At 52.5% G+C, this 27,661-nt stretch overlaps 3 protein-coding genes across 13 annotated transcripts in view; 2 read left to right on the forward strand and 1 right to left on the reverse strand.

Moving 5' to 3' along the window:
* Nucleotides 1–3,745: 3,745 nt before the first annotated feature.
* Nucleotides 3,746–9,431, forward strand: FAM219B (family with sequence similarity 219 member B). 7 transcript variants are annotated; one of them, XR_008556177.1, is made up of 5 exons: nucleotides 3,746–4,013; nucleotides 4,213–4,300; nucleotides 4,837–4,914; nucleotides 5,882–6,132; nucleotides 6,818–6,882. XR_008556177.1 is itself a non-coding variant. In XM_054716695.1 (5 exons), the coding sequence occupies exons 1-5, from the start codon at nucleotides 3,821–3,823 to the stop codon at nucleotides 6,980–6,982; spliced, it is 573 nt and encodes a 190-aa protein (XP_054572670.1). In that variant the 5' UTR covers nucleotides 3,746–3,820; the 3' UTR covers nucleotides 6,983–9,431. The 7 variants fall into 7 exon arrangements, 5 of the variants coding, with proteins under 5 accessions (XP_054572670.1, XP_027989224.2, XP_054572668.1 ...); XR_008556178.1 differs by having other exon boundaries at nucleotides 5,900–6,132; XM_054716695.1 differs by lacking the exon at nucleotides 5,882–6,132 and adding an exon at nucleotides 5,357–5,405 and having other exon boundaries at nucleotides 6,818–9,431.
* A 379-nt stretch (nucleotides 9,432–9,810) lies between these two features.
* On the reverse strand, nucleotides 9,811–19,968 carry MPI (mannose phosphate isomerase). 4 transcript variants are annotated; one of them, XM_008157056.3, is made up of 8 exons: nucleotides 19,896–19,968; nucleotides 19,296–19,423; nucleotides 16,759–16,959; nucleotides 15,674–15,815; nucleotides 15,152–15,334; nucleotides 12,501–12,674; nucleotides 11,546–11,754; nucleotides 9,811–11,251 (listed from the first exon to the last, which is right to left on the reverse strand). In XM_008157056.3, the coding sequence occupies exons 1-8, from the start codon at nucleotides 19,909–19,911 to the stop codon at nucleotides 11,033–11,035; spliced, it is 1,272 nt and encodes a 423-aa protein (XP_008155278.2). In that variant the 5' UTR covers nucleotides 19,912–19,968; the 3' UTR covers nucleotides 9,811–11,032. The 4 variants fall into 4 exon arrangements, with proteins under 4 accessions (XP_008155278.2, XP_054572666.1, XP_054572667.1 ...); XM_054716691.1 differs by having other exon boundaries at nucleotides 19,296–19,510; nucleotides 19,896–19,957; XM_054716692.1 differs by lacking the exon at nucleotides 16,759–16,959.
* A 5,873-nt stretch (nucleotides 19,969–25,841) lies between these two features.
* The window catches only part of SCAMP2 (secretory carrier membrane protein 2), a 31,806-nt gene continuing 29,986 nt past the window's right edge, over nucleotides 25,842–27,661 (forward strand). Inside the window, exon 1 of one of the 2 annotated variants that reach the window (XM_028133420.2) lies at nucleotides 25,842–26,037. In XM_028133420.2, the coding sequence (XP_027989221.1) occupies nucleotides 25,981–26,037 (57 nt within the window). In that variant the 5' untranslated portion in view covers nucleotides 25,842–25,980. The remainder of the gene's footprint in view (nucleotides 26,038–27,661) is intronic. The other variant, XM_008157058.3, reaches the window with a different exon arrangement.

The raw sequence follows: 27,661 nt of genomic DNA on the forward strand, positions 1-27,661 counted from the left end.
CGATAGTCCGATCGATGCCTCCTTGTTTCTGGTTCTGTTCTTGTTCCTCAGTCTATGTTGTTCATCATTTCCCCTAGATGAGCGAGATCATATGTCACTAGATATATACTTATAAGAACTGAATGTGAGACGAGCAATAATAGTTATGCTGACAGGCAAATGAATCAGTCTGTAGTGAGTTTCTTTCTGTACCAACAGTTCTTTTGAGACCCAATTTCAATGTCCACCAGTTCCTTATGTGTACATGTCAGCACTGACCCCTCTGCTCTGGATGGTGGACAAATGGTGGTAACAGAGGTCCGACTCCCTCTGGTTTGGTCTCGGCCAGACCCAGGGGCACGGCTTCACCCGGACTAAGGGGCACATGGCCTCACCCAGACCCAAGGGGCGCATGGCCTCACCCGGGCCCGGGACCCAGCCTCACCCGGATGGATCCAGGGGCACACGGCCTCACCCGGACCCAGGATCCGGCTTCACCCGTACCCAGGGGCGCAAGGCCTCACCCGGACCCAGGGGCACATGGCCTCACCCGGGCCCAGGGACCCAGCCTCATCCGGGTCCAGTGGCGCGTGGTCTCACCCGGACCCAGGGGCGCGTGGCCTCACCCGGGCCCAGGGACCCAGCCTCACCCGGGTCCAGGGGCGCGTGGCCTCTCCCAGACCCAGGGGCGCGTGGCCTCTCCCAGACCCAGGGGTGCGTGGCCTCACCCAGACCTGGGTGTGCAAAGCCTCACCCGGACCTGGGTGTGCGAGGCCTCACCTGGACCCGGGACTCAGCCTCACCTGGATCCAGGGACACATGGCCTCACCCGGACCCAGGGGCGCGTGGCCTCTCCCAGACCCAGGGGTGCGTGGCCTCACCCAGACCTGGGTGTGCAAAGCCTCACCCGGACCTGGGTGTGCGAGGCCTCACCTGGACCCGGGACCCAGCCTCACCCGGATCCAGGGACACATGGCCTCACCCGGACCCAGGGGCGCGTGGCCTCTCCCAGACCCAGGGGCACGTGGCCTCACCCGGGCCTAGGTGCGCGAGGCCTCACCCGGTCCCGGGACCCAGCCTCACCCGGATCCAGGGACACATGGCCTCACCCGGACCCGGGGGCGCGTGGCCTCTCCCAGACCCAGGGGCACGTGGCCTCACCCGGTCCCGGGACCCAGCCTCACCCGGATCCAGGGACACATGGCCTCACCCGGACCCGGGGGCGCGTGGCCTCTCCCAGACCCAGGGGCACGTGGCCTCACCCGGTCCCGGGACCCAGCCTCACCCGGATCCAGGGACACATGGCCTCACCCGGACCCAGGGGCGCGTGGCCTCTCCCAGACCCAGGGGCGCGTAGCCTCACCCGGACCCAGGTGAATAAAAATATTTTTAAAAATTAAGTTAAACCATATGAAATTGCTGTTTCTGGAAGTCAAAACAGAGGTGGAATCTAACAAAATAATCAGCATTCCTTTTTGCCTCTAATTTTTAAAAACTCCAGCTCTAGCCCTAACTGGTTTGGCTCAGTGGATAGAGCGTTGGCCTGTGGACTGAAAGGTCCCAGGTTTGATTCCGGTCAAGGGCATGTACCTTGGTTGCGGGCACATCCCCAGTAGCAGGTGTGCAGGAGGCAGCTGATCGATGTTTCTCTCTCATCGATGTTTCTCTCTATCCCTCTCCCTTCCTCTCTGTAAAAAAAAATCAATAAAATATATTTTTAAAACTCCAGTTCTAAATTCTTTTCTCCTATGCTGCCTAAGGTATAGTCTAGCTCAACTGTTTGTATCATCCTTAGGGCTCAGAAGTTGCATTTGACTCCAAACAGCCTCAGGAGACTCATTAGTTCCTACAAGGATCTGGGACTTCTTTCCAACTAGCTACAACCACACCCCTTGGGGGCCAGAGAAGTCAAGAGCCATTGTGGCACAATAGTAAGGAGCTAGGAGAATTTCTGGGCAAGTAGAGGGGAAACTGAGAAAATTAACAAGGCCAAACAAGTTTGTGCAGCTTGTAGCCAGCTTGTAGCAAGACCTTACCTTCCCCAACGACACTTGAGAGCAAATGATTAATACCTCTCCTCCCAAACCAAAGAATACAGGAAAGCGGGGAGGGGTTATCTCACCCACTGAACAAAGAAGTCAGCAGTCTTGGGACTTGCCAAGATAAAATCACCAGATGTTCTCATAAATTCTGGGAAAAGCCACAACAAAGTAAAAGGGGGACCTTAAAATTTAGTCTGTTGCCCAAAATATCCAGGCAGGAACCTATAAAAGGGTAAAAACCACTTGAACCCCACGGGGCAGTGTGCTCAGTTTAGCTGAGTGAGTGCTTGGGCTATATGCCAAATTTATCCTATATAATAAAAGGCTAATATGCAAATTGTCCCCTCGGGAGTTCAACCGACCTGGAGTTCGACCACTTGCTATGACGTGCACTGACCACCAGGGGGTGGTGCGGAACGAAGGAAGGCCCCGGCCGGCAGCCGGGGCAGGAAGGCTCCCATCACTGGCCCTGATTGCCGGCCAGGGCTAGGGACCCTACCTGTGCATGAATTTCGTGCAGCAGGCCTCTAATCTTTAATAGAGTTGCTTGCCTTGCTTCCTTAATAAATTAATTCACTTGCTTTGCTTCGACACTGATGTCTGTCACTCCTTTCAAATCTTTCTTACAGCCCAAAAAGGGATAGCCCTCTCCCTCCCACTCAGAGGGCTGACCCTTAACACCAGGGCAGTTCCATGCCCTACCTACCACACAGTCAGCGCACACTTTCACCCTTCTGTCTACAGCCTACTTTACCCTTGTTTGTCGCTGCTGTAGGGTTAGTGAGGTTGGTTCCATTTTCAAAGGTAGAAACTGAGGCCTAAAGAGTGTCTGGCCTCATCCAAGGTCTCAGACAACCCCTGGTGTTGGAAGTAACGTGATTTTGGCGTTAAATCAGCCCAGGCACTGCCTCTAGTTATGACCTCTGCAAGGTCATTGAATCTCTCTCCAAACTGTTTCCTTTTATGGAGAAAATACTGAAGCATCTTATATTAAAAAAACTGCTGTTTGAAACTCTCTGCTATTGTTAGATAGTCCCTAGTCCTGTAAACTCTGTCATTATAAACTGTCACTTTAAGACAGTCTGTTATTCTGTAAAATAACTTTGTTTTTTAGTTCAAATAATAGAAAAAGATAAACTTAACTGTCTGACCTTGCAAGCTAGCCATCCAATGTAATAGATAATTCCCATATTCTTATGCCAAGTACAAACTCATTCTGTATTCAAGGTTACAACTGCCTGTAACAATAACACACAGAGCCCTTTGAAAAGTATAAACGCGGGAGACTTCGTCTATGTTGGGGCTCAGAGATTTGGAGAGACACCTCCCTCTGGGCCGCGCACAATCAGACTCCTACTTAACTGGCTCATTAAGGCGTCTTGTATCTCACTCAGTGATTCACAGCACAACAATACCCCTTCCTCACACAGTTCTTTCCCGTCCCACCCGGCTCTCCCCGGTCCTCGAGGGCTCTGGCTGTGGCCATGTGACCCGTGACACAAACGGGAGACCACGTGCGCGCAGGGGCTTAAGGGCGCCGCCAACGCTCCATAAACATCAACCTTTGGTTTTCATTAGAAACAGAGCCAGCAGGACCCCCCAACCTTCAGACCTACTGCACGTGGGATGCGTGGGAACGGAGGCTGCGATTGCCCCGCCCCGGAAGAGCGGAGTGGCCGGCCACGCCCCCAGGAAGCGGGCCGGAAGCTCTGCGGCACCACCCGCGCCTGCTCGCCACCATCTTGTTCAAAGAGGCACCTCCCTCCGCGGTTAGCCATTAGGCGGGGCTTGGCGAGGCCATGGCGGCTGAGGAGCGCGGCGGGCACGCGGCGCGAGCCTCCACCGGAGCCTGGCCGGGCGGGGCACAGCCCGCGGGGCCGCCCTCCGGGCCGAGGGGCTGCGGGGCCCGCCGGGGGCAGCCGACGCCGGCGGCGGCGGAGAAGCGTGGCCCGTACAGGATGGTGCGCGTGCCTTCCGTTCCAGCCCAGCTGCGTGAGTGCGGCCCCGGGGTCTGCCTGGGCGGTCTGCCGCGGCCCCCGGCGGGCCCCGGAGCGTCCCCCCGCTGGGCGACCCCCGAGAGGCACCTGCAGCCCGCTCCCGGCCCCGATGGTCTGCTCGACCAGCGGGTTCCTGGCGTTTGGGAGGAACGCCGAGTGGGGAGCAGCCGCTAACTGGCCCCTTTGACTTCCAGAGAGGCACCGGGACGTGGCCAAGGCCGCTCTGCGGAGGAAAGGCTTGCTGGGCGCCTCGCCGAAGCGCCCCGACTCTTCAGGGAAAAGGTGCCCCAGGCGCCGCCCCCTCCGTGCGCGCAGCTCTCCGAGGAGGCTGGGAGAGCCGGGCTCACGTTTAAGGCCCAGCCGGGATTCCCCCGACGCCAACCTGTCAGGCTCACTATTTTAAAATAGGAAGGAAAGGGCCTTTTTCTTTTTTATTTCTTTAAGAATGTGATGGTGTCAGGGCACAGAATCATTCACTGTCTTAGGTGAGGGAGGAGCACAGCGGCCGGGTGCCCAGGAGTGAAGACGGTCAGCGGTGTGGGGAGGAGCCGGTGCCGTCCCGATGGGTGACTGTGGCCTTTCCTGGGTGGCAGTAGGGAGAGTGGTGTGGGGAGGAGCCGGGGCCGTCCCCATGGGTGGCAGTAGGGAGAGTGGTGTGGGGAGGAGCCTGTGTAGCACAGCTGGCAGCGGTGGCCGTGTGACAGGCAGACGGCAAGTCAGGAGGAGAGCCGTTCTTTTTCCATAAGGAAAGGATTCTGGCTTTCCTGTAAATGCTGGCGCTTCACCTATGCTTGATCTCTTCTCCCATCTTCCCTCAGGTCAGTGAAGTTTAACAAGGGCTACACTGCTCTGAGTCAGAGTCCAGATGAAAACCTGGTGTCCCTCAACTCGGACAGGTGAGTGCTGTCCTTGGGATACCCCTTGGGGAGTGACGGGTAAAGCCGCAGACCGCTTGGTGCCTTCACTAGGCCCCTGTCTCCTCCAAAACCCTTCATGCACGGTCCAGGGCTGTCTTCTCTGGAGCACTATTCCGTCCCAAGGTGGCTTGCTTAGAGGACTCAGGGGATTCATTAGCTCTTGCATTTGGAGCACCAGCCCTGTCTGGAGAAACCATCTTTCCCTCTTGTGTCTTGCACTGTTAGTGACGGTGTCCTTGTCCCTGCCGGCACCAGTGAAGGAACCACTTGTACACTCAAAGCAGACTCTGGTCTTGAATCCTGTGGTGTGTGGTCTTGACTTCATAAGTACTGCAGACCCTCTTGCATGCTCTTCACCTTGTCCTTTGCAGCAGTGCTTCCTAGGCATCCCCCTGAAATAACTGTCTTCCTCTTCTCCTAGTGATGGGGAGCTGGAATCCAGATACTCCTCCGGGTATTCCTCTGCAGAGGCAAGTGCAGAGTGCCTTCTTGCGTGGGGCCAGGCATCAGGCAGTGTTGCCACCACTGCCAAGTGCTTGTCTAGTGCCTGCTGTGTGCACAGCACTATGCCAGACTTCCCGTTGGTTCTCCAGTCTACTCTGTCCTCTTCCTACAGCAGAGCTATAGGTGTCTGAGGAGGGCTGTTGAAAATCCAGGAGACCATAGACCCTTAGGGCTGGAAATGGCCTCACAAATCTAGTTCTGAGGAAAGGAATCCGAGATAAATCCCAGCCAAGTGTTTACCAGCCTCTGCTTGGTTGCTTCTTGTAATCAGGTACTCACTACCTCCAAGAAACCTTGTTGCCCGTCCTCCCTCCAGCCCATACGCACAATTCCTTCTTCATGCAGCTCTGAGAGCTAAGTCTTCCTTATTAATTTGAAATGTCTCCTATACCTGGACTCAGTGGTCCTAAGCCTGCCCTCCAGAGTCACACAGTAATTCTAGTCTCCCTTTTTTTGATAGTCTTTTATCTGACATCAGCATTCCTGCCCCTCCCCTGGCCATCCTCCACCAAGCTTGCTTGCTTCCAGGCCAAACAACCTCTGTTCATCTATGGGAACTCAGACTGAGATACTCTTGGGCTGGTCTTTGGATGTGTTTCCAGAGTGATTGTCCCAGACAGAAACAAGGGATGTAAAGTTCTGGCATGTGCTTTTGACAGAAGTGAAGTGCGGGGGCATGACTGTATACCACAGGTATTTCTTCCTTGTACTCCTGGAAACCGTTGACTAACCCCAAGCTTCTGCCAAAGAAAATAGAGGCGGTTTTTAAATTGCATCCTCCTTGGATATCTGGGTGCCTAAGATTGTTAAAACTAAGAAAAATCAGCCAAGAACCAGAGAAAGTCCTGCACTGTTCCCAGTCTGACTTTCCTGCTCAGAGGAGCTGGTAAAACAGAAGGACAGGTTCCACTTTGCAGGGGGTGAGCTCTGCAGGCATCCAAGGACTGTATGTCTAATGGTAGTACCCACAAAGCAGCTCTGCCCTGTTGTACTGTAACTTATATTCCTTACTATTCTACCCACCGTTCTGTGTTATGGTCCCATCGTTTTCAGCCTTCACAGGGACCAGTCTGGGTTCCCAGTGGGAATGGTCAGAGCATTGATTTTCAAACATATTCTAGAATCTGGTGTTTACATCAGATTCCTCCATATTGAGTGAGAGAAGCTCCCCTGGGGGTTTGCTCCTGAGTGCCCCTCACTGCTGGCTGAGGCACAGGTAGAAAAAGCTGGCATTTCCACCTGCAGTCCAGGAATGTCCGGGGTTGACCTGAGGGTGGAGAATGGACAGGGAGCTCTGTAAAGGGAATGTGAGTCTGCATTGTGGGCAGCAGTTATTCCGCTTTGCAGGCTGGCTTATAGTCTTCTCTCCTGCTCTTAGCAGGTGAACCAGGATGTGAGCCGCCAGCTGCTCCAGGATGGGTATCACCTGGATGAGATTCCAGATGATGAGGACTTGGACCTCATTCCCCCCAAGCCTATGGCCTCAACGTGCTCCTGCTGCTGGCGCTGTGCTGGGGACGCGTTCTCTTGTAGCCTCCAGTAGACAGTGTCCCTAAGTCAGGCCCTGCTTCCATGCCTGCAGATCCCTTTGGCTCTTCATAGGTCACAGACTGCATTCCCAGAATCACTTGAGGTGCTGGCCTTCTGGGAAGTCAGTGACCTGTCGTTACCCCTTACCGGGTGCTTCTCGGGCCGAAGGCCCCATCTGGGCGATAGGGTAATCTGTGGAATTCTGCTGTTGGAGCAGAGTTTGGTGAAACCATTTAATAAGGGTGGGAATAGAGGAATTCTGATTCTTAGGGTGAGTGACAATGCTGGCTAAGAAAAACACTTGAAGACATCTTGACTGGTATTTGTTGTCATGCTCTTGGGATGGAAAACAGCTTTTGTGCCCAGATTGTGTTGTGTGGAGGCAGAAAATTTGTGGCTTGCAGCTGGGAATCTTAGAAAAAGAATTTATGTGGGACCAGTTCAAGAAATTCCTTAAGCTCTCCTTAGCTCCAAGATGGGTTTGCCCTTCAAGAGAGCATAAAGCTTTGGCCCTCTTCTGGTTGTGCCTGACTGTTGCAAGGAGGATAGCAGCTTGCTTGATGACACAGCAGGTTCCAGAATCCCTGGACCCAGAGCATCCCCAAATGGTCCACCTGTGTGAGTAGATTTGTCATTCCTTGGTTGCCATTCTCTGCTTTGGTCTTAGCTAGTTTCTTCATCCAGTCTTGGAGCTAAATGTTGGCCCAGAAGCCTGCAGATTTTGGTCACCAGGAGAGGGAGCTGCAGGGAGCATTCAAGTGTTTCTATTTAAAGCTTTGTAAACTTGAGAAGTAGCAGTGGGTGAGAAGTATACTGGCCAAGCTGAGTGTGGGCTCTGACATAGATGGAGACTCACAAACAGGATGGGGAGTAGGGACCTGTGCCCGCTCCCAAGGCCTCTGCCTGAGGAGATAACCTGCCATGGCAGAGGGCCTCCCGTCAACCCAGTGTGGACCATTCTGTTGTGTCCAGCTGTCCAGGTTCCTCTGACCACAGTATGGGCCTCACAGTGGATATTCAGGATTGGACTTTGTACAGTAAACCTCCGCGTGCAACACAGCCTTTCAGCCCCCAATGTGAACACAGCAAAGACCCATAATCCCCTCCATGACCCTACTAGACAGCATACCTTGCTAGACCACACGTCTCCCTAGAATTTAGTTTTAGTATTTTTGTGTTTTTTGCCTTACCTGGAACCGTGGTGAGAGCTGAATGGGAGTGGGCAGGTTTCCTAGCCCAAGGGGTATGATAGTCAGGATTGGATTGTGGGTCCCACATGGGAAAGTGCTTGGTCTCATGACTTATTTGATGCCCTATCACCACTAGGGGTATATGAGGGATGGCATGGACTCTATTTTGCTCTCCTACTACATGAGGTGATTGAAAGACTGAAAATGTCAGATTAAAAGGCCATATTTGTCAGAGGACTAGCCTCATGAGGGTAATCCTATTAGCTTGATTGGCATCTATATTGGTGCTTTTCTCAAATCTCGGAAAGCTGAGAGGAACTCAGTATCTAGGGGGCTGTGGCTAACTTATTCTGTAATCTCATAGTGCACACAGCAAGAGAGAGATGGGACAGGAACCAGAGGCACTACTGGGATAAGGGAGGCATGGTCATTCTATTCTGGAATGGGGCTCTGCAACTCTACATAGGTTCCCACTTTCTGAGCACTGTGAAAATGCTTGCAGGGAGTGAGGACATCTCCATTCTGAACCCCTTGCCCATCCAGATATATCCAGGCCTTTCTGCCTTCTGCATAGGTGGCAAAATGTACACAATAGGGCTCAGATGTAGGACAGTGTAAAGGAAGACAGTGGTAACAGGAAACCCAGTGGGGGCCAGAAAGTGGCTGTGGCAGCCAAATGTGGGACAGTTTTCTGTGAGGGAGGTGGTTGGGACAGTGGACAGAGTAACCTAAGCATTTGGTAATGGCTGGTGCGTGCTGATGGTGGAACCCAAGACCAGGCCCTCAGGATCATTGTTGCTGTTAACACTAGCATATTTGGCTGCAGTTGTTCCTGAAGAGGATGTTCCAGAGCTGGTTGACCCTGAGCGGGAGGCATTATCTTTGTGGGGAAAGTTGCAGGAACCTGAATAGGGGGAGTGTGTAGTGAGGCAGGATAGGTATGGTCAGTTGTTTGGGGCCAGAAGCTAAAGTATCACCAAAAGGCACCAAGAAGCCCAGTACCAAACAGCCTTATTGAGAGTGCTGGGTATTCTGTAGTGACAGTGCCCTGGGGACAGGGTGTATTCGGGCTTTACCGGACTGATGGGAGTGGTGCTCTATGGTGCTTACAGAGTACTCTACAGAACTCTTGGCTAAGGTTCCACAGCTCTGTAAGTTTATAATAAATAGAGTCATGCTAGTTGAGCTCTCTGTTACAATAGGATTTTTAAGAAAGGTCCAGGCCACAGTCATTGCCACTTGTAAATTCTAAAATAAAGAAATATCCAAATAGCCTGGCCAGTGTTGCTCAGTGGTTGAGTGTCAACCTATGAACCAGGAGGTCACAGTTCAATTCCCATTCAGGGCACATGCCTGGGTTGCAAGCTCCATCCCCAGTGTGGGGCATGCAGGAGACAGCTGATCAATAATTCTCTCATCATTGATATTTCTATCCCTCTCCCATCCTCTCTGAAATAAATAAAAATATAGAAAAGAAAATAAATAGCCTAATAGCCCCAACTGTGACCATTCCTCCTAGGAGCTCCTCTCTGCTCTTGCCAGTAGACTTTACTTTCAGACCTGCTTCACTGGACACCATGGATGGAATCAGCCTTTGCACATCGCTTCTCTTTAGAATGAACTCCCTTTGACAGACCCTTTTCTTCCCAGGTTTTTTATTTTTTTCTTAAGCCAAGGACATTTGGGGGCCAAGAAAACCCAGAACAGATTGACCAGAACTTTTTTTGAAAGTAGTTTCCTAGAATTCGCTTGAACAGGGAGTCTAGTGTGGGCAATAGCCCAGAAAGATCCTTTTGTGAGAGTCCAAACCCTTATCCACAGGAAGGAGCCAATAGCCTGGGTTTCTGCTTAGCCCGGGGTGATAAGCTCTAAGACTGTTGGTCAGAATCTTCAGTGGCAAAACAGCCGTGCAGCCTCCTGCAGAAGTGTGTCCCCCTGAGATGGTAGGCACAGGGAAAGTTATGTGCCCTCCTAGGTACTTCCTGCCAGTTTAGAAAAAGTACCTAGGTTGCTCTTTTACAAGACGAATTGTATTATCTTGTCCCTGGATCTATAATGACTGTGCTCCGGAGAAGTGGCTAACAAACTGTCTGTGAGGGGCCAGTCAGTACTTTGCAGGCTATACGGTTTGATGTATCTACTCAACTTTGTAACCTGAGAGCAGCAAGGGAGTATGTACATGAGTAGGTGTGGCCAAACAGCCTGCTGCTTTTGGCAAGCTCATCTCAGCCCAAAGGCCAGCGCAAATCCTTAAGAATCTTGCTCTTTTATACCCACTTTCCACTGTCTGCAAGGCTGAAGGGCCCAAGGCCTGCCTATAAGCTCTGCATCTGAGGCTGAAGCTGGCCACACCTTCCTATAAAAGTGCTGTAGAGCCCAGCCTACCCACCTCAGAGACAGAAATACCAAAGATTCAGTGCCTCAACACAAGTGATCTTTTAATTGCTTTGACAAAGCAAGAGGGTGACGAGGAACAATACTGGCCCACAGGCCTAACCTTTCACTCCTCTGCCACTGAAGAAAGGGGCACTCCCAGGGCCAGAACCCTGTTCTTAGAAATTAGTTACTACCCTTTTGCTGTAACGGATATTGAGCTAACTATAGATTTCACCAACTTGTCTAATCCTGTAGGTAAAATAGCTGCTCTATCCTGCATTGAATTTGTGTCAGGTGTGGTGAGAATACAAATGGAGTATTGGCCCTTACTCCTCACATGGGCCTCTCCTCCCAGGAAGATGGTTCAGCCTAGGCTTGCTCAGGAGCTCACTGCTCTATACCAGCTCTCCGAGGAAGTACTCAGGGCTGGGCCTGAGGAGTTAAAAGTGGCCAGGATTTGGGATGACTGGGCAGGAGAGCCAGGATGGCTATGGCCTCTACAACAGGCAGCAAGCACGAAATATCAGCAGGTCCTCGGGCACAGTGAGCTTCAGTGAGACACTCTCATTGGCCCCAATGAAGAGCACCCCACCACGCTGCAGGGGGATTACTGCCTGGGCTGTGGGAGTGCTGGCTGTCACTGTACCCTGCACCATTAAAAGGATGCTGGCGGAGTCCACTGCTGAGACTTTATACTCAGTGACTGAACCAGGGACCTGGGTGGGAAGAAACAAAAGAATGATGTAGCTCAGATCCGCTCCAACAGCTCACAGGCACAGGACAACCCCAAGGACCGCCTTCTCCCACTGCTCAGGCTCTTGTCAGCATGGAGGCCTACATCTGGACCCTGGTACAGAGAGGAGTGGGCAGGCCCTGGGCCATCTCTCACCAAATGAACTTAACAAGAAAAGGAAACCCAGCCCCAAGTATAGCCCACAATGTGTCTTTTGCCAGGGTTTATCAGGCCCCACAAAAAAAGCAAAGGACACCCACCACGGCCCCCTACTCACCTCCATCTTCATAACAGCAAAGTCTGGTACAGGGGGTGCATAGAGAGAAAGGTAGGGGTCTTCCTGACTCCGTTTTGGAGGAAAGAGCCTGTCCTTGCTGGGGCTGGGGGTATAGCTGAGCATTTCACACAGAGTTGGCACATCGATGAACTTTGATGTCAGGCCAGCACGTACTGTGTTGTCTGAACACGCCATGCACTCCACACAGTCTGAGGACAGAATTGTCACATGCTGAGCTGATGAAGGATGCCTGGGTGTTTGGCTCTCCAAGGCTGGTCCTTCAAACTTGAGCACTACACATCCACAGCAGCTAGGTAAAAATGTGTGAATGCATTCTCTGGGAGAATAAGCCAAAATGTTGGACACCAAAAACAGGTGACAGTTCACCCGCTATTAGGGGTAGTCAGGTTCACCTTTGGGGAGCCACAACCCTCCTCAAACTCTTAATTCTCCCAGAAATTCCTGTCCATAAATGGATATAAGGCCAACAATCAAAATGGAGCACCCTTCTGTGGCAACGTGTATTTTAATGTAAAATCCTTGGGTTAATAGGACAAAAATGAAGGCAGTGTGATGCAGGGGAGAGAACAGACTTGATCCAATATAGCCTAGGTTCAAATTGTGGTTCCCACACATTGACAGGGTTTAACATGAGTATCATGACCTCAAGGAGTTGGTATGATGATTCAAGCAGTGTCTGCTATCATCTTAGTATTCATCATCCTTACTGGCCTCTTCCCTGCTGACTCCAGGAACTCTGGAACCCTGGGAAGTCAAAACTGGATAGGGCCTTAGTATTCATCATCCTTACTGGCCTCTTCCCTGCTGACTCCAGGAACTCTGGAACCCTGGGAAGTCAAAACTGGATAGGGCCACCCTCTCTGCCATTTGTCTGGATGGGGAAACAGGGCCCAAGGGAAATGGCAGTGGGGCTCACTGCTAAAATGTGGCTCACCTCCTTTCAGGTAGGCATGGGGCACATTGGCCTCAAGAAACATGGCTTCCCCTGGCTTCAGGGTAAGCAGGTTCAGGAAGTAGATGGCAAAGCATCCAATATCACCTGGATACTGCTGGTGCAGCTGCAGTAAGAGCTCCCCACAGATGTCTTCCACATTGTTTCCTGCAGCCACTGAGGATCACAGAGCACCCCAAGAGCATTTAGGTACACTCAGTGGTACTTACAGCCCCACCTTAGAGAGTCAAGTGCCTGCCCACAAGAATCTAAACCAGCCACATGCTCAACCTTTTGGAGACCAGCCTTCCTTGATATTCCAGCTTACACAGATGACCTTTTTCTGTGCCCAGGACCACCCAGGCATTCGAAGATCTGTAGAGTACGCCCTGGCCAAGGTGGCTCAGCTGGTTGAACGTCCTCCTATGCCCGTTCAATTCCCAGTTGGGGCACAGGCACAGGCTGGGGGCCTGGTCCCCAGGAGAGGGCTTGCAGGAGGGAGCCGGTGGATGTTTCTCATCATGTTTCCTTCCCTCCCTCTCTAAAAAGTCAATAAAAACATTAAAAAAAGAGAGAGCTAGAGTTTGTTTCTCACCCTCAGCACTATTGACAATTTGGGCCAGGTGAATCTTTGTTATGGAGGCTGTCCTGTGCATTGTAGGGTGTTTAGCAGCATCCCTGAGTTCTACCCACAAGATACCACTAGCACCTCAACCCAAGTTTTTGTTGTGTGTTTTTTTAATTAGAGAGGGAGAGAGAGAGGAACATCAATGATGAAAGAATCATTTATCGGCTGCCTCCTGCACGCCCCCCACTGGGGATCGAGCCTGCAACCTGGGCATGTGCCCTTGACCGGAATCTTTCAATCCGCAGGCCAATGCTCTATCCACGGAGCCAAACTGGCTAGGGCTCAACCCAGGTTTTGACAACCAAAAATGTCTCCAGATAATTGCCAATGTCCCCTAGCTGAGAACCACTGTTCTAGGAACTCAAAATCTAAGAGAGAACACAAGAATTCAGCCTTTACCTTTTTTAGCACTGAAAGTACTGCATCTCAGAAAATTACTCAGTCCCAGGTTGGTCACCCCAGATAGCATGAGAAAGAATGACCAAGGGCCAAAATGTGAGTTCAGCTTGGGCTAGAGTGGTGAGGGAAGATTTTTAGAAATGGGCAGGGAGTGGGGGGTAGCAGCTGAGTTGTCTTTATTGGAGGGGAGGGTATCTAAGTAAAAGCAGAGTGTGTCAGTGTCACATGAAGAAACCAGCTGGTCTACATTGGAGGGCTGTTCTGAGTTCATACAGACAGCTGATTGCCTACTATGGGCTAAGCATTTGGGACACAGAAAGGTCAAGGAGACAGGTCTACGACCTGTATTTGCACATGATATAGACTCACAGGTGTCAAGGGCTATACCTGACATATGAACAGGGCGCTGTGAGATTTCCAGATAGAAGGAATCACTTCTGCTGTGAGTGTAAGAATCCCTAAAGGGACAGGCATGCAAGCAGAGAAAACACCAAAAAAAAACACAAAACAACAACAAAAAAAACCAAACAATTGGTAGACTTGGATAAAACAGTTACTTGTGGCTCAAAAGTAGCAGGGGAGCCAAAACCGGTTTGGCTCAGTGGATGGAGCGTCGGCCTGCGGACTGAAGGGTCCCAGGTTCGATTCCGGTCAAGGGCATGTACCTTGGTTGTGGGCACATCCCCAGTAGGGGGTGTGCAGGAGGCAGCTGATGGATGTTTCTCTCTCATTGATGTTTCTGACTATCCCTCTCCCTTCCTCTCTGTAAAAAAATCAATAAAATACATATTTTTTTAAAAAAAGTAGCAGGGGAAATGTGTAGAGACAGAATCAGGAGAGTTCTGGGGTTACCTGAAGGAGCTGGGGCCTCATCATGTGTGTCATATAAGCTCATAGGTGAGAGTCCATTCTGCCTTGTTTCTCACTATTGATTCTCTAACCCAGTGGTCGGCAAACTCATTAGTCAACAAAGCCAAATATCAACAATACAACAATTGAAATTTCTTTTGAGAGCCGAAAACCGACTTCTGCGCATGGGCCACGAAGTTTCAGTCACACTGTACATGCGCGCCCGCACTTGGTATTTTGTGGAAGAGCCACACTCAAGGGGCCAAAGGGCCGCATGTGGCTTGCGAGCTGCAGTTTCCCGACCACTGCTCTAACCCAAAGATGACCACACCCACCACAGTCATTTCCTGAACTTGCCTTAATTAGCACAAGGTTGGGCACAGGGCAGGTATTTAAGTTAAGATATATTAATTGAGAGCTCTGAGCGTCAGGCCTATAGAGGAGAGAAAATCCCCTTCCTTCTTCCTGTTATCTAGCTCCAAAGTGCAAATACATCCACAGGGGGCAGCTGTATGGCTGGGGAAATCTCAGAATTCCTGGGTGAAAAACATCCTAATTGTCTTCCAGGCCGATCTGTCTGCAGCCATCTAGAGGAGATAGCCAGTTAGGGCCCTGGTCCACAAAGGTTAGAAAAGGAATGCTAAGTCACCGACAGGCCACCTAAGCCGGGCCTGTCTTAGTGTTCCCCGAGCATAGGGGCTGAGAACCCTGTCCCCACAGCCCAGTGTGTGCTGGGGACCTAGGACAGGGTGCTGGCCCAGCCCATGGTGACACCCACCTTGCTGGGAGATCCGCTTCACCAGCAGGTTGAGCTGCTCCACCACCAGCTGCTTCTTGCTCTCCATCAGGTGGGAGAAGCCGCTCTGCAGAGCAGAGGCCATGGCCTGGGAGTCGCGGCTCAGGCTCTGCTTTAGCTGGGTTGTTGCGTTATCTCCAACTAGGAACTGGAACTCAGGCACTTCTGCAGGAAGGCCAGGCAGGGGCCCATATCAGGAATGGCAAGATGGAACCCACAGAAGTGGGAAGTTGCGGGAGGCCTATCCATCCCATCCCTAACCAAGAAGTCAGGCGGTGCTAAGCAAACTGCAGTGAAAACCGACTGCTCACCAACCCTCAGCAACCACACTAAGCCTGGTCTCACAGGATTCTCCCAGTGGCTTCAAGAATTCATGAGGCTAACCAGCCTTTCAGTTCCTGTGACATTCAACCTCTGTTCTTGGCCACTGTTCTAGCTCAGCCCTGGGTTGCCCATGTATTCTAGCCCCAATATGCATGCTGTCCGCATTTTGCTCAACCTTACTTGTCAGAAAGGTCACAATTTCCTCAACTGGCCGGAAGCCACATAAGCCCTGAAAGGAGGTGAGGGCAATGGCCATCTCTGGCTTATGGTTGGCATCAGGGTAGTGCTGTGGAGCCTGGAGGTGGAGCTTCTCTGCCAATTCCTGTGGGATGGCCAGGGGAAGAGGAGGAAGGTCAAGGTGCAGCCATCATCTAGCAGGATACCAGTCCCACCCAGGCCTTGCTCCCTACCCTCCCAGGCCCCAGACAGCAGTAGCTTCCTACTTCTAGCAACAAGCCCAATCAAGGCATAATGCAGAAATTCCAGGTTCAGCCAACCCAGGGCAGAGACATGGGCCAAATCTGGGGAAGAAATGGGGCAGTCTTAAGAGGCCTGGACTGCGAATCAGGAAAGCCAAACACCAAGCCACACTCTGACACTAACAAGCTGTGTGACTTTGGGAAAATCCCTCACTTCTCTGGGTCTTACTTTGCTCATCTAGAAATGAGGAGGTTGGATAGGCAAATGCTTATGTTGCTCATGGGCTTGTTGCAGAAAGACTCCCTGGGGGTGGAGCGGAGGCAACAGCTAGGGTACCTGCCCTGCTCTAAAAGGTGAATTCCCTAAAAGAACCAAATAGGAAAATGTCAGATATGAATAGTCCTGGGCTGGGTAAAGTGAGAGAAACCCCCCTGGCATCAGCTGGTCACTGTGCACTTAGACTTAGCTGCCAGCATGTGTCACCATCACCTGGCCTTGCCGAGTTGTCAGGCCTGGATTTAGCTTTGAGCTGAAGCCTAGCATAGGAAGGTAAAAGCAGCAATAAAAGTTGTCAGAAGGGCCGGACTGGCGTGCTCAGTGGTTGAGCATCAACATATGAACCAGGAGGTCACGGTCCCATTCCTGGTCAGGGCACATGCCTAGGTTGCAGGCTCAATCCCCAGTGTGGGGTGTGCAGGAGGCAGCTGATTAATGATTCTTTCTCATCATTGATGTTTCTATCTCTCTCTCCCTCTCCCTTCTCTGAAATCAATATATATTTTAATTAGAGGGCCTTAAAAGTAAGCTTTTCTCTACCCTGATTGTACCCCATTCTGATCCTATACCTTGTTAGGGTGTGCCTGGATGGAGAGGGCTGTTTCAACCGAGAGCACTTTGAAGAGGAAGGGCAGCTTGCCATCAAAGGTGTCCTTGACCTTTGAGCCCAAGCAGTCCTGGTTCTCAGCGATCCACTGGCCTAAGGTCCTCTGAGAGATGCGACTGTCAAGAATCTTGGCATCTCCCCGGGGGTGGGCCCCCATCCACAGCTGGAAAAACAGGAAATTTGGGAGGAAAGAGGGGAAAACATACACCACCAGTTTGCCTGCCCCAATCCCAGAGTTACCCTGTGTTCCATAGGGCAGCTGAATCCCAAGACAGGCCTCCCAGCACTGGGTATAAATGTCATGCAATCATGGACCTAAAGGGAGGCAGCGGACCCCAAAATACCAGGAGTCAGGAGACCCAGGCTCTAGCCCAGGTTCTGCCTCTAACCAGCTGTGAAGGCTTAGACTAGTTATTTCCTGTCTCTGGGTCTCGGTTTCCTCATCTGTCCAACAAGGAGAATAACACCTACACTGTTAAGGTCACTAGAAATCTGAGATGCTCAAAGAGCTCCATGAGGTGTTAGCATTCATTTATGCCAGTCTCAGATTTAGAGGCTAAAGCCTCCCTATGCTTTGGCTTTTTCTCTACTAAATGGGCAGGAGAAATAGATAGTATTTTAGCTTTAAAAATGTAAAAAGTGCCCTGACTGGTTTGGCTCAGTGGATAGAGCCTGCAGACTCAAGGGTCCCAGGTTTGATTCCGGTCAAGGGCATGTACCTTGGTTGCAGGCACATACCCAGTAGGGAGTGTGCAGGAGGCAGCTGATTGATGTTTCTCTCTCATTGATGTTTCTAACTCTCTATCCCTTTCCCTTCCTCTCTGTAAAAAATCAATAAAATATATATTTTTTAAAATGTAAAAAGTGCCCTGGCCGGTAGCTCAGTTGGTTAGAGCGTCATCCCAATTCACCAAGGTTTGTGGGTTTGATCCCCAGTCAAGGCACATACAAGAAGTAACCAATGCCTGGCCAGCATGGCTCAGTGATTGAGTGTCGACCTATGAACCAGTTCACAGTTCCATTCCCAGTAGGCATATGCCTGGGATGTGGGCTCAATCCCCAGTATGGGGCATACAGTAGGCAACTGATGAACGATTCTCTCTCATCATTGATATCTCTGTCTCTCCCTCTCCTTTACTCTCTGAAATAAAAAAATAAAAATAAAATCCTATATAATAAAAGGCTAATAGACCAAACAGTGGAACAACCAGTCACTATGACGTGCGCTGACCACCAGGGAGCGTGTGCGGAACATGGCGAGCACTGGCCACAGCGGGATGGTGGAGCAGGTGAGCAGGGGCGCCAGACCAAAGCGGGGCACCGGTCACTGTCATTGGGGCGAGCCTCTGGTGGTTACTGAAAATTCTTTGCTCCCGCGCGCTGTGGTCCGGCCCGGTGCTCGCACCCGCTGCTGGTGCCAGAGCCACCACTCACACCCACTTCCAGCGCCAGCCCTGCTCCCACCTGCAGCTGGTGCAGGAGCCACCATTCGCACCGCTGCTGGTGCCCGGCGCCAGTCCCGATCACTTGGCGCCATCAGCTGGTGCAAGCGGCAGCTGCAGGCCCTGATTGCCCCTGAGGGCTTCTCCACCTCCCCCTTCTCCTGAGGGGCGATCGGGGCAGCAGCCGCCACTCACACCTGCTGAAGGCACCAGCCCCACTCACACCCGCTGCCAGCACTGGCCCCAAATGCTCCACACCGTCAGCAGGTGCGAGTGGGGCTGGCTCCATCAGTGCGTGGGAGCAGCGGGAGCAGGGGCTGCGGTGAGCGGGGCCGGGTGGGGGCACCGAGGATGGGCCGAGACCCGCCCCTGTGCCCACCACAGCCTCGAGGCCCACAGGTCCTTTCAAGGTGCACGAATTCGTGCACTGGACCCCTAGTACATAAATAAAAAATAGAAGCAACCAATTAATGCATGAACAAGTGGAACAAACCAATGTCTCTCTCTAATAAATAAATACTTTTTTTGGTTAATCCCCACCTGAGGATGTTTCCCCCATTCATTTTTAAGAGAGAGTGGAAAGGAGGGAGAGAGGGAGGAAGGGAGACAGACAGACATCAGTGTGAGAGAGATGGATTGGTCGCCTCCGGCACACAGAGGATTGAACCTGCAACCCAGGTACCCGCCCTTGACAGGGACTAGAACCCATGACCTTTTGACCCTTCAGTGTGGGAGTGGGGACCAAGACTCTAACCACTTAGAAACACTGGCCAGGGCAATAAATAATTTCGATAAAATAAAAATGTAAAAGTCAAAGTAAAAATTTTAATTGTCAAAGAAGCCTGAGTAAGAGTTCTCTGAGGAAGGAAATACTGGAAACCCCAGCCTATTATGAGGAAACCTTTCTTCTTTCGGTGCCACCATCTGGGGCCATCAACCTGTACTAATCTGCAGACCCCAGAGGGCCCTTTCTTTGCAGCTTCCCCTCCCAGGGATCCACGTGTCTGGCCTCAGGTCCTTTTGAGTGGCGGAGTCTACGTGGGCTGCCGGCTCTCACCTCCGCATACGGCTTGTCCTCTGAGATCCGGGCCAGTGGGTCACTGCTGGCCAGTAGCCGAGCCACTTCGCTGTCTGAGCCCATCTTCCCCCAGGCATACTGCTGCACCACACAGGAGAGCGGGAACACTGGGGCACAGACAGAGAGTCAGCTTCCACTCCCCGCTGAGGCCTGACTGCTGCCCGGGGAAACTTGACACGAGCTGAGGGTTTTGTCTGAGGGCAAAGCCACATAAGGGGTTTGTAGGTTGTGAGCGGAGACCCTTCTCTGCAGGCCCCAATGTCCCTCGCTATAAAACGGGCAAGAGGATCGTCTGCTGACGTGGGCAGGTGGGTGCATCGAGATGGCGGGGAGGGAGGGGAAGAAACCTTTCCCACCGCACGCGGTCTCAAAGCGAGCCTCGTGCGGCCTCTTCCCTAAGACCTTCCTCGAGGGCTGCCGTAACGACTCAGTCCCCACCACACGTACCCCTCCCCCGCCTGACGCCCTTCCGTCTTTCCGCAAAGTCCCAGGGTGGGTTCGACCTGCCACATCAAGTCCGGAGGGGTCCCCAGGATGCGATCCACACCCTCGCTCTCCTGCACCCGGGGCAAAACCCACCTCGCGGAGAGGCCATCCCGGCAGCACCGGACCTGACTTCTCCCACGTATGCCTTTCCCGGCAGCACCCGCGCGGCCCCTCTGCGCCCAGAGCTTCATGGGATACGTAGTTCCCCTAGAGCGAGAGCCTGGGAGGCGCGGGAGCCCCCTGCGGCCATTCCTGCAATCGCGCTCCCACTCTCCAGTAACCGGGAGAATCTCCACCAGTTCAGAGGCTCCCAGTCGGCAATCCTTAGATCTAAGTGTTCATGCGTTCTCCTACTGGACACATTCTTCGAGAACCTGCTAAATGCCAGGACTGTTCAAAGGGCTGGAGGTACATCGGAGGACAAGATGCTGATCCTTTTGCCTCTGTAGAGTTTACATTCTTGTGAAGGGAAGACAGTCAAACAAGTATAATAAATAAATAAATAAATAAATCGTACAGTATGTTGAAAAATAAGTGCTACAAAAAGGGGGTGCGTGGCAGTTTGCAGAATTTAAAATGTTGTCTAGGTAAGCCTCATTGAGGAGCTGACATCTAGGCATAAACTTGGAGGTGAGGACAACAGTGTTCTGGGCAAAAGAAACAGCTAGAGGGAAGGCCCTAAGGTGGGAACATGGGCATGCTTGGTCATGATGGTAAATACCACATGCAAGGCCCTTAGCCTGTCTGAGCTTCTCTTTCTTCATCTGTAAAAGGGGATAATGCTGGACTGACAGGCTTGGTGGAGGGTCAGATGGGATGATGTGGGATTCAGGAAGGCAGACAGTTCTGGGGGCTCCTCTCATCCTCCCTGCCCTAAGTTCTATAGGACTCAGAACCCCAGCCCCTCCTCCAGGCTGAACTGCTCACAAGTCACAACACACACACAAGTCAAGGAGAGTCACCAGGAGCCCTGTATGGCAAAGGCTGGCCTGGGCCTTGGATGTGGAATAAGAACACAGTAGCCAAAGCTCCAGGGAACCTCTTGTGAGGGGGCTACAGTCCTGACTCTGCCTCCCCTACACTGATTCCCACAGCCTCTACCACACATGCCCAGGAAAAGAGGGGTACTGTTCTCTGTTATGTTATGTCCATCTGTAAACATCAACGCCCCCCCAACCTGGGGCCCCCAGGCTCAGATAAATCAGCCTGCATTTCAAAGTAAGTGTCACCATACACTAAGGAATAATAAAACAGAAAACATAAGAATCATACAAACAGCCCTAGCTGGTTTGGCTCAGTTGGATAGAGCGTCGGCCTGAGGACTGAAGGGGCCCAGGTTCGATTCCAGTCAAGGGCACATGCCCATGTTGTGGGCTCGATCCCCAGTGGGGGGTACGCAGGAGGCAGCCGATCAATGATTCTCTCTCATCATTGATATTTCTATCTCTCTCTCCCTTTCCTTCTTCTCTGAAATCAATAAAAATATATTTTTTAAAAGAATCATACAAACAGCATAACTCCCCCTAGCCTTTTTGCTCAGTGGTTAGAGCATCTGACATTCGGACTGAAGGGTCCTGGGTTCGATTCTGGTCAAGGGCATGTACCTTGGTTGCAGGCTCCTCCCTGGCCTGGGCCCTGATTGGGGCACATATAGGAGGCAACCAATGGATGTGTTTCTCTCAGATTGATATTTCTCTCTGTCTTTCCCTCTCTCTTCCACTCTCTCTAAAAATCAGTGGAAAATATCCTCAGGTGTGGATTAAAAAACAAAACAAAAAAGAGGGATTAGATTAGGCACTGAGGGTTCTTAGAGCACCTCCCACTATGACCACCACAGAAGACAAAATCACTTCCTCATAGTATTTCTACAGGGAGGGAAGAACTTCGATTGCTGGGACAGAGCCTCCACCCCATGCCACCCTCCCTACAAACAGAAAAAATATCTATAAGGAAATCTAGGATTTTTAGAGAACCTAGAACCTTTCACCTCTTGCTTGTCTATCTCTAGCTGAACTGATCACACTATATTATCCAGTGATGATCTGTTTTCCTCTCTCTTCTCTACTAGACCATGTGTCTAATTCACCATCACATATCTGCCAGTGCCCAGCTGAGGCTCAAGCTATAATAGCAGCTAACATTTCCTTTTTAAAAAATATATTTTTATTGGTTTCAGAGAGGAAGAGATAGAAACATCAATGATGAGAGAGAACCATTGATCAGAGGCTCCTGCATGCCCCCTACTGGGGATTGAGCCTGAAACCTGGGCATTTGCCCTTGATTGGAATCAAACCTGCAACCCTTCAATCCACAGGCTGACGCTCTATCCACTGAGCCAAACCAGCTAGGGCCAGCTATCATTTATTTTCTACTAAATCCTGTACTAAGCTGCTCTCAAGAATTCTCTCACTTCATTCTCAAGATACCCTTATGGGATAGGTACTGTCATGAGCCCCATTTTATTTTATTTTATTTTATTTTATTTTTTTTATTTTTAATTAAATGAGAGTTGGAAGTTACTTTGTTTTTTCATTTCAATAAATCTTTATTGTTCAGATTATTACAATTGTTCCTCTTTTTCCCCCCATAGCTCCCCTCCACCCAGTTCCCACCCCACCCTCTGCCCTTACCCGCCCCCCCCCCCACTGTCCTCATCCATAGGTGTACGATTTTTGTCCAGTCTCTTCCCACACCCCCCACACCCCTTTTCCCCCAAGAATTGTCAGTCCACTCCCTTTCTATGCCCCTGATTCTATTATATTCACCAGTTTATTCTGTTCATCAGATTTTTTATTCACTTTAGATTCACTTGTTGATAGTTACCTATTTGTTGTTCATAATTTTTATCTTTTTCTTCTTCTTCTTCTTCTTAAAGAATACCCTTCAGCATTTCATATAATTCTGGTTTGGTGGTGATGAACTCCTTTAGCTTTTTCTTATCTGTGAAGCTCTTTATCTGACCTTCAATTCTGAATGATAGCTTTGCTGGGTAGAGTAATCTTGGTTGTAGGTTCTTGCTATTCATCACTTTGAATATTTCTTGCCACTCCCGTCTGGCCTGCATAGTTTCTGTTGAGAAATCAGCTGACATTCGAATGGGTGCTCCCTTGTAGGTAACTAACTGCTTTTCTCTTGCTGCTTTTAATATTCTCTCTTTGTCTTTTGGTGAGCCCCATTTTAGAGATGAGAAAAATGGATCTTGAAGAGATGAAGTAAATGGTCCAAGAACATAGAGTTCTGGTCTACTATACCTCCTCCCTTGTTGAATATGTGAATTAATAAATAAATGCATGATATATCTTTCACAGGAAAGTGGACAGATCCCAGGAGAGTTCAAAGACAGATAAGTGGGCCAGCTCTACACTGATGATAACAAGTTCCATTCTTTCTTCACCAGTCCACCATTATACTAGGTTGGGCAGACAAGGAGGCAGGACAGCCTCATGTTGTATAGACTGTTTTCTCAGGCTGCAGACAGCAAATATCTCTGTATGCTTCCTGTGATATTATCTATATACTAGAGGCCCAGTGAATGAATTTGTGCACAGGTGGGGTCCCTAGGCCTGGCTGGCGATCAGGGCTGATCAATTGGGTCCTGCCGGCTGTGGGGAGGGATAGGGGAGGGACTACGGGCCTATCAGGGCCTGCCGGCTGGGGGAAGAACAGGGCATGGGAGGTTGGCTGCAGGCCCCAAGAAGGGAGCTGGCCCTTAGCACCGCTGGGAAAGGGGCTGAGTTCACCACCACCCACCTCAGGGTCCCTGTCCCAGCCCAGGGCCCAAAGGCCCCGGTGGGGTCGGGAGAGGAGGCAATGTTCGCTGGAGAGAGCACGGAAGGAATGGATACTAAACACCAACACTGGTGCCCCGCCACTGCACAGTTCCCCGCCTCCCCCCTTCCCTCTGTGGTGGACAGGCAGTGGGCGGGGTGGTGGGCCGATTAGGGCCTGCTGGCCTGGGGTGGGAGGCGGGTTGGAATGGGGTGCAGGTGGTTGGCTAAGGGGCCTGAGGAGGGAGCTGTCCCTCGGCCCCCCGGGGGAAGGGGCTGGGCACAGAAGGACCAGATGCCAGACGCCAATGCTGCTGGCCGGCCACAGATGGTTGGCTGTGGGAGTGCACTGACCTCCAGGGGCAGCTCCTGTGTTGAGTGTCTGGCCCCCTGGTGGTCAGTGCGTGTCATAGTGACTGGTTGACCAGTTGTTCCTGTTGTTCGGTTGTAGCTTAGGCTGTTATATATCTATATATAAAACCCCTAACATGCAAATAGACCGAATGGCGGAACAACTGAACAAGTGAACAACCGGTCACTATGATGTGCGCTGACCACCAGGGGATGCATGCGAAACATGGTGGGCGGTGGCCGCAGAAGGATGGTAGAGCAGGTGAGCGGGGGCGCCAGGCCAAGGCGGGGCGCCAGTTGCTGTCATTGGGGCGAGCCTTTGGTGGTTACTGAAAATTCTTTGCTCCTGCATCTCGCCTGGCGCTCGCACTCATGGCTGGCACCGGAGCCACCACTCACACCTGCTGTCATCCCCGATTGCCCCTGAGGGCTTCTCCACCTCCCCCTACTCCTGAAGGGTGATTGGGGCAGCAGCTGCTGCTCACACCCCCTGACGGCGCTGGCCCCAATTGCTCCGCACCGTCAGCGGGTGCGAGTGGGGCTGGCGCTGTCAGCACATGGGAGCGGTGGTGGCAGGAGCGAGTCTGCTGGCAGACAGAGGATTGGGGGCCACAGTGGGAGGGGCCAGGCAGGGGCACGGAGGTGGGCTGAGACCCGCCCCTGTGCCCACCACAGCCTCAGGGCCACAGTTCCTTTCAAGGTGCACAAATTCATGCACTGGGCCCCTAGTCCTATCTAATAATAGACAAATATGCAAATTGACTGCACCTTCGCTACGCCCAAGCCACGCCCACCAGCCAAAGCCACGCCCACCAGCCAATCAGGATGGGTATGCAAATTACCCCAACAAAGATGGCAGCTAATTTGCATATCAAGACAGTGTAGAAAGAAAGCCAAGAGCTGCAGAAGGGAGCAAAGCTGCAGAGAAGCAAGCAAGCCAGGGAGAGGAGAAGGGAGGAGCGAAGGCGGGGCCGGGGGAGAAGGGAGGAGCGGAGGCGGGGCTGGGGGGAGAAGGGAGGAGTGGAGGCGGGGCCAGGGGAGAAGGGAGGAGTGGAGGCGGGGCCAGGGGAGAAGGGAGGAGTGGAGGCGGGGCTGGGGGAGAAGGGAGGAGTGGAGGTGGGGCCAGGGGAGAAGGAAGTTGAGCAGGCAGGGCAGGGGAGAAGGGAGGAGCGGAGGCGGGGCCGGGGGAGAAGGGAGGAGTGGAGGCGGGGCTGGGGGAGAAGGGAGGAGTGGAGGCGGGGCCAGGGGAGAAGGAAGTTGAGCAGGCAGGGCAGGGGAGAAGGGAGGAGCGGAGGCGGGGCCGGGGGAGAAGGGAGGAGAGCGGGCTGGCGGGCGGGGGGGGGGGGGAGAAAAGCAGCAGGGGAGCTGGTGGAGAACGAGAGGTGGGGGACAAGGGAGGAGAGCAGGCAGGGCGGGGTAGAGTGCAGCAGGAAACCCTATTACAGGATTTTTCCTACAACGTGAACGCTAGTATAGATATAAAAGCCTAAGTGACCGTTGGACTGTTTAACCGTTCACTATGATGTGCACTGACCACCAGGGGGCAGACACTCAACACACAGGCATGGAAACATGGAACAGACTGATGAATCTCAGAGGGAAGGGGGCAGGGGGGAGGGTGGGAAGAGATTAACCAAAGATCTTACATGCATACTAGAGGCCCGGTGGGGTCCCTTGGCCTGGCCTGCAAGGATTGGGCCAAAACCGGAGAGTTAGGTTTCCGGCTCCCCTTAGAGGAGTTTACTTGGAAAGTTTATATTGGGGAGTTCCCAACACAAATCTCGATGCCGTCAGATAGAGAAGCCGCGGGGAATGGCTCCCCAGCTCCGGGACGCGGAAGCACGGGCACCAGGAAGAAGCTGCGGCAGAGGAGGGCAGGGCAGGAGGGCGGAGCGGACCTCTGTTACGTGCGGGATCACGCCCCTGGGGAGGGCGCTGCGCCTGCGCCGGAACGGCCGGCTCGCTCCCGGAAGTGGAGGGTCTGACAGGAGAGAGCCGCTGGGTCTCGGCGCCCGGAGGCAGAAACGCTCGCGAATCTCGCCCGTCAGCCGCCGACTACCATGTCAGCCTTCGACACCAACCCCTTCGCGGACCCAATGGACGTGAACCCCTTCCAGGTAGAGCCTCCTACACGTCGCTCTCCCCGGGGCCGCAGGCCACCACCCGGGCCTTTTCGCCAGCGCCAGGAGACGTGGCGTGGGAGGGACGGGCCGACTGCCCAATGGGAGAGCGGGCTCCCCAGGCTGGCCTATCGTGGCGCGCGTGGGGCGGTACCGGCAGCAGGTGCTCGGCCCGAGGGGCTGGACGGCCCGAGGGGCTGGGCGCCGGTGGCCGGGGAGGAGGTGGGACCCTCTGACTTCCCGGACAAAGCCCTCTGGCGGCTCCGGGGGAGGGGCTGGGCGGACTGGAGGTGCCCCAGTCAGAGGGGAAGGACTGCACTCACCACAAGTGCTCGGGGAAGTGTGACCGCCTCAGTCCCGCGTCTTGGTTCGAGTCGCGTGAGGAGAGGGGTGACCGCAGCATCATGAAGGGGTGGGAGGCTTAGTGGGGTGGAGAAAGGTGGACATCCCAAGGCAACCCTCTCTCCTCTCCCCCAACAGCCAAACCGGCGTTTAAGGTACAAGAGGACCCCAGAGATTGGTCAGGGAAGGAAAGCTAGGGAGAGTGATAAGCTGAAATATGGCCTTGATAAGAATGACACTTTGGCCCGGCCAGTGTGGCTCAGTGGTTGACCATCGGACCCAGCACCAGGAGGTCGCCGGTTCGATTCTCATTGGGGCGCATGCCTGGCCTGCGGGCTCCATCCCCGGTGGGCGGTGGTCAGGAGGCAGCCTACCAATGTTGATGTTTCTCTCTCATCCAGGTGTCTATCTCTCTTTCCCTCTCTCTAAAATCAATAAAAACATGTAAAAAAAAGAAGTACACTTTGGCCAAGAGTCTGCTTTGGACTGAACTGGCTAGACAGGAGAGCCCAGGTCAGGGAGGGAAGAGAAGTGAGAGCTCTGAGGGCCTTGGCGTTGGTCGGATGGACCTGTATGTGGAGGCTGGGTAGTTGAGATGCAGTGACCTACGAGTTGGCCTCACATTTCAGTCAATCGATGGGGGAAGAAACAGTCTTCCTACTTAAAGCCAAAACTTCCCCGCCCTTGAGCCAAGGGGCCAGGGCACTCTTTCTCCATAATGAAATGCTGGGTCTCCTCTTGTTTCGTGTCTGCGTAAAACCGGTTCTGGGAAGCCGTGCTGTGTCGCTGGTGATGTACAGCCCGGAGGTTTCTGCTCTGGAGGGTGTCACCGGCACGTTAACCGTCCTGCTTGGGCTTTGGTCGTTGTCAGCCTCCTGCACGTGCAGGGGAGGTTTTGGAGGGTCCTTTCTGCAGCCAGCAGCATGAGCTTTCCCACCCTGAATCTCCTCAAGGGTCAAAGCCAACCCCAAAGACTAGAACAAAATTACTATACGTTGTTAGGAGGCTGAACGTTTTATGCTTCTTTCATGGTCTCAAGGTGACTTAGCCAATGGGAATCCCCCAGACAATTTGTTGACGTGTTCTTTGTAAAATCAGGGAATTCTTGTAGCTTAATGCTTCTTGACAGGACCTTTAGCAAGGACCGTGTCTCTTATGTAATTCAGTCACCTCTGTTAGTCGAGTAAGGAAAGAACACTTGGCCCTAGCCCGTTTGGTTCAGTGGACAGAGCGTCGGCCTGGGCGCCAAAGAGTCGCAGGTTCAATTCAGGGTCAGGGC

Source organism: Eptesicus fuscus, chromosome 5, assembly GCF_027574615.1.
Source record: "Eptesicus fuscus isolate TK198812 chromosome 5, DD_ASM_mEF_20220401, whole genome shotgun sequence".
Classification (NCBI taxonomy): domain Eukaryota; kingdom Metazoa; phylum Chordata; class Mammalia; order Chiroptera; family Vespertilionidae; genus Eptesicus; species Eptesicus fuscus.

Excerpts from the sequence above, each read along its gene's own strand:
- FAM219B (XM_054716693.1), top strand. The coding sequence starts at position 3,821 with ATGGCGGCTGAGGAGCGCGGCGGGCACGCGGCGCGAGCCTCCACCGGA. Across the intron at positions 4,915-6,041 it reads GTGTCCCTCAACTCGGACAG|AGTGATTGTCCCAGACAGAA; the intron begins GTGAGTGCTGTC and ends ATGTGTTTCCAG. Across the intron at positions 6,133-6,817 it reads GGCATGACTGTATACCACAG|CAGGTGAACCAGGATGTGAG; the intron begins GTATTTCTTCCT and ends TCCTGCTCTTAG.
- MPI (XM_008157056.3), bottom strand. Across the intron at positions 15,816-16,758 it reads TCCAGGCACACCCTAACAAG|GAATTGGCAGAGAAGCTCCA; the intron begins GTATAGGATCAG and ends GCCATCCCACAG. Across the intron at positions 11,755-12,500 it reads CCATGCCTACCTGAAAGGAG|ACTGTGTGGAGTGCATGGCG; the intron begins GTGAGCCACATT and ends TTCTGTCCTCAG.